General features: G+C 41.1%; 1 protein-coding gene across 1 annotated transcript; it reads left to right on the forward strand.

Moving 5' to 3' along the window:
* The first annotated feature begins 388 nt into the window (after positions 1-388).
* Prp2 (proline rich protein 2) lies at positions 389-3966 on the forward strand. Its single transcript, NM_001013211.2, has 3 exons — positions 389-480; positions 2144-2832; positions 3257-3966. The coding sequence occupies exons 1-2, from the start codon at positions 423-425 to the stop codon at positions 2812-2814; spliced, it is 729 nt and encodes a 242-aa protein (NP_001013229.2). The 5' UTR covers positions 389-422; the 3' UTR covers positions 2815-2832; positions 3257-3966.
* The last annotated feature ends 545 nt before the right edge of the window (positions 3967-4511 follow it).

Raw genomic sequence — 4511 nt, forward strand, 5'->3', positions numbered from 1 at the left:
TCAGTTTCAATGGAAATAATTACTGATAATACAAACATGTGTGAACACACACTAATCCTATCCAAATGCACAGTGATACACAGAAAATATTAGCAAGTAGAATGCAATATTTATATAACGATTGTATTTATCAATCAATTGTATGTATCAATATATGGGCTATTTTCTTACACATGATTTTATTCAAATTTACTCTAATCATTGTTGAACCATTTAGAAAAGGCATACTGGCAACTTTTCCTTACCTCATCCTGCTGGGCAAAAGTCCCAGTGTGGAGTAAAGGATGCAAGATTTCCTGCTCTGTTAGGTATAAAATAATAGTATGGAATTCAAAGGTGCCATTCTTCTGCTTCTAGTTATAAAGGCAGTGCCTTGCTTCTTCCAGCACAGATTTGGGAGAAACTACAGAGCCTCTTCCAAGATGCTGGTGGCCCTCCTCACAATGGTCCTGCTGGGCCTGAGCTTTGCTCAGGAACCAGGTGAAGGTATGAGAATATGGGTGTTGGTGCTGTGGCTCTTCTTAAATAATAAGAGAAAATACTGCAAGGTAGGAGAGAGATGAGACAGAGGACAGGAGATGAAAGATAAATAAGACCACACAGTGCTTTAGTTTTTAAAAATGGATAGTCTTGGATTTGAGGACACTGTTATAGTTAAAATACACTACATATGTGTGTAATGTTGCTATACTATTTACTAAGTAAAGGTGGCAGAAATACCCATGAAAGAACCATTTAAAGGATAGGAGATGAAGTAAAACCTATTACATCTATTACACAGAAAAGAATAACATCTTCTGAATTTTCATTTTTCCATACTCATTCAAAATTCCAATATATTATCAGTGTGTTTTTAATTATTTATTCAAATGTTTATTTATATTCCCTTACTTTGAGAAGTCAGAAAGGTAGAAGATAAGAATTAAATAAGGAAGAGATTGCATAGAGGTAGAATATACAAACATTCTTATACATACATGGCTTATCAGTGTATGCAGAAAGATTCTATGTAAAATAGTGACAACCAAGAGACTTTTATTTTGTTACTTACTGGTAGACACTCAAAATATATTTACCAGAGACGCTTCAAATTACTGCTAGCTGCTCATTTTCCTAACGGTGTTTATAAATTACCAGGAAATGAGAGATTGTAGCTAAAATCACCTGCCACCTGTAAATTGCTAGTTGTTTTTGTGAACTCACTTTTGAATCTGTCCTTTGTTTTGCTTCACAATGGCCATCTCTGAACACTCTTTCCCAATTACATCAAGCAAATACAAATAATCTTTAAAATTCTTATGTATCTTTAGTAAGCAGGATGTTTTATAATTCTACACTTTATTGTTATTTTGGCTTTTATGAATTAATAAATGTAAGTTTCACAAAGGTTCAGACAAACATTCTCCAAATATGATAATGATGAACACTCTAGGGTAATGCAGTAAATTAAAATAAACTAGAGGTCTGAATTACCTGAGAAAAAAAGCAATTTACTACAACAGAGAAGTAGTTGCTTGCAAATAAAACTTAGTTTCAGTGTCCCTATTTTGACTACTCTATGGAAAGAGGAGTTCCTCAATGTCTTCTTCCAAACCCTTGTTGCCTGTATTTCAGTTGATTTCAACAGAAAAAAAGTACTCAAATGTACTTTTCTCTTTTCAAATGTCTCTTTTCTTTGTGACTCTATACTCAAAGAAATGTATTGAGCCTATTGATTATAACCTCTGATGAATTTGTTCAGTGAATACTGTATGGTTGGTAATTTTTAGACTTGTCTTCCCCTCATAATATTCATCAACAGCAGGGCCAATTTTCAGAGCTATCTGCTTGGTTGAATTTTTACCATGACACATATTGATTTGATCTGGATTCCCAAAGTCAATTTCCCCCAAAATATAATAGTCAGTGAAATCTCCATATGTGAGCTAATTTACTTGTTTTATTTTGTCTGAGAAAAATGATCATGAATACTCTTGAAACTGAATTATGTGTACTTGCATGTGACCAAAAGACCATGTTTAACATGAACTTTTCATGAAACTATAAACAAGTGCTATCTAGAAAAAATGCTGTGTGAAAAAGTCATTGAAATAAAAAAGTCCAGTATATCTAAGCTCATATGTCATTTGCTTTTATCACTCAGAACTTCAGAACCTAAACCAGGTCCCCAATCAGAGGCCACCACCTTCAGGATTCCTACCAAGACCACCTGGTAATAGGAACCAGCAAGGCCCACCACCAAAAGGAGGCCCACAGCAGAGACCTCCTCAAGGCCCACCCCCACCAGGAGGTCCACAGCAGAAACCTCAAGGCCCACCCCCACCAGGAGGCCCACAGCAGAGACCTCAAGGCCCACCCCCACCAGGAGGCCCACAGCAGGGACCTCAAGGCCCACCCCCACCAGGAGGCCCACAGCAGAGACCTCAAGGCCCACCCCCACCAGGAGGCCCACAGCAGGGACCTCAAGGCCCACCCCCACCAGGAGGCCCACAGCAGGGACCTCAAGGTCCACCCCCACCAGGAGGTCCACAGCAGAGCCCCCCTCAAGGTCCACCCCCACCAGGAGGTCCACAGCAGGGACCTCAAGGCCCACCCCCACCAGGAGGTCCACAGCAGGGACGTCAAGGTCCACCCCCACCAGGAGGCCCTCAGCAAAGACCTCCTCAAGGCCCACCCCCACCAGGAGGCCCACAGCAGAGACCTCCTCAAGGCCCACCCCCACCAGGACGCCCCCAACAGAGACCTCCTCAGCCTGGAAACCAACAAGGCCCTCCACAAGGTCCCCAGTCTGGCAGACCTCAGGGACCTCAGTAAACCAGATATCAGTGAAAGGTATGTTTCATGTTAATGCCCTGGTGGGTGGCAGGGAGCAGAACTCTTCTATATTTCACATTATTTAAAGTATACAACTTAAATATGTAGTAATAACATTGTCCTGGACCCAATATCAAATATTTTTATTAACTATTGAATGATCTTTTCATGAGAGAATATATGCTTTTGGAGGAATATATCCTCCTCATTTGGTTTTCAACAATTATTTTACTAATTACCTCCTTCTGGCAAGAAGACCCGTTTTCTTCCTAAGGTACTTTTCCTCCTTTATGGGATTCATGTATGCAAAAGGATACACAGATCTCATCATGTTCTTTGTTCTTATTTTTCTTTCTTTTTACCACAAACTAAATTCTTATGATTGGCATATCATGTTCTCTCTATACCCTGCCTTTGTGATCTTTTTTCTTTTGAATTTCAGAAACTAAGAAAGTGGTTCCCTCACACTCTTCTTCCACTGCCACCACAGGATGAGAACTGGATCTTCATTCACTGCATTAATAAAATGATCAGCATGCAACTTCTGATTGGTGTATTTCTTTCTTGGTGTTCTTCCTCCCACAATATCAGGACTCACAATTACCTAAAATCACCCATATTCTCTCAGGGCTTCAGCCTGTAATTTCTCCCAGCAACTGTCCATAAGCCAGTTACCAGGTACCAGGTCTTTTACTGCTGTGTTTCTGCCTGAGTCATAAAGCAGACACTCTCTTCCCAGTGTTGTGTAGTATCTATCTCTGAAAATGGGTGTTTGGGTGTTGCTTTGCCTAATCTGGGGTGCAAGGTCAAGCAGCTATGAACCAAATGCCAAGGCAAAGGGTCGTGGTGCATATGGATGTGTCCTGGGGCACCAGTGTGTCTCAGAGAAAGGGAGGAATGACCAAACATCTTTGGAAGAAGTAGTAGGCTGATAGGCTATAATCACTGATATACTGGTCTGCAGTGGCTATAGGTCATCCAAGGTAGATAGCAGAGTTTTCAAGACATGGCTGCACCCTTGTGTTGTCTTACTCATGGTTTCATGTCCTCTACAAAACATCATGGCCAAGAAGCAAGTTGGAGTGGAAAGGACATATTCACCTTACAATTCCACATTTCTGCTCACAACCAAAGGAAATTAGGACTGAATTCAAGCAGGTCAGAAAGCATGAGCTGATGCAGAGGACATGGAGGATGTTAGTTACTGCCTAGCTTCCCCAGACTGGTTCAGCTTGGACTCTTATAGAACCAAAGACTACCAGCCCAAGGATGGCACCACTCATGGTAGACCCTGCAACTATTGATCCCTGATTGAGAAAATGCCTTATAGCTGGATCTCATTGAGACATTTCCTCAGTGGAGGTTCCTTTGTTTTTATAATAACAATAACTCCAGCATATGTCAAGTAGACACAGAAAACCAGCCAGTATAGGCTTTTGGTTCAGGGGTGAATGTGTAACAGTGCAGGCTGCAGGGGCAGTGCTAAACATGACAAGGGTCAGGAATGGCTGGCCTGAATTCTGCTGTTGTGTCTGCAAACATAGATGCACTAGTGGAAGGCTACAGAGTAAAGGTCAGTCTGTCAGTCACTGTGTTCTGCAGAGCTTTAACAGAAGTTTGAATGGCCAGCTGAAATGTATGGGAAATTTTTGAGAAATTGGTGGAAGAAAGGGCAGGACAAGCAGGACTGAGAAAGA

This window comes from Rattus norvegicus, chromosome 4 (genome assembly GCF_036323735.1).
Source record: "Rattus norvegicus strain BN/NHsdMcwi chromosome 4, GRCr8, whole genome shotgun sequence".
Lineage (NCBI taxonomy): Eukaryota > Metazoa > Chordata > Mammalia > Rodentia > Muridae > Rattus > Rattus norvegicus.

Coding starts and splice junctions, on each gene's coding strand:
- Prp2 (NM_001013211.2), top strand. CDS start 423: ATGCTGGTGGCCCTCCTCACAATGGTCCTGCTGGGCCTGAGCTTTGCT. Junction 481..2,143: donor GAGCTTTGCTCAGGAACCAG/GTGAAGGTATGA, acceptor TTTATCACTCAG/AACTTCAGAACCTAAACCAG.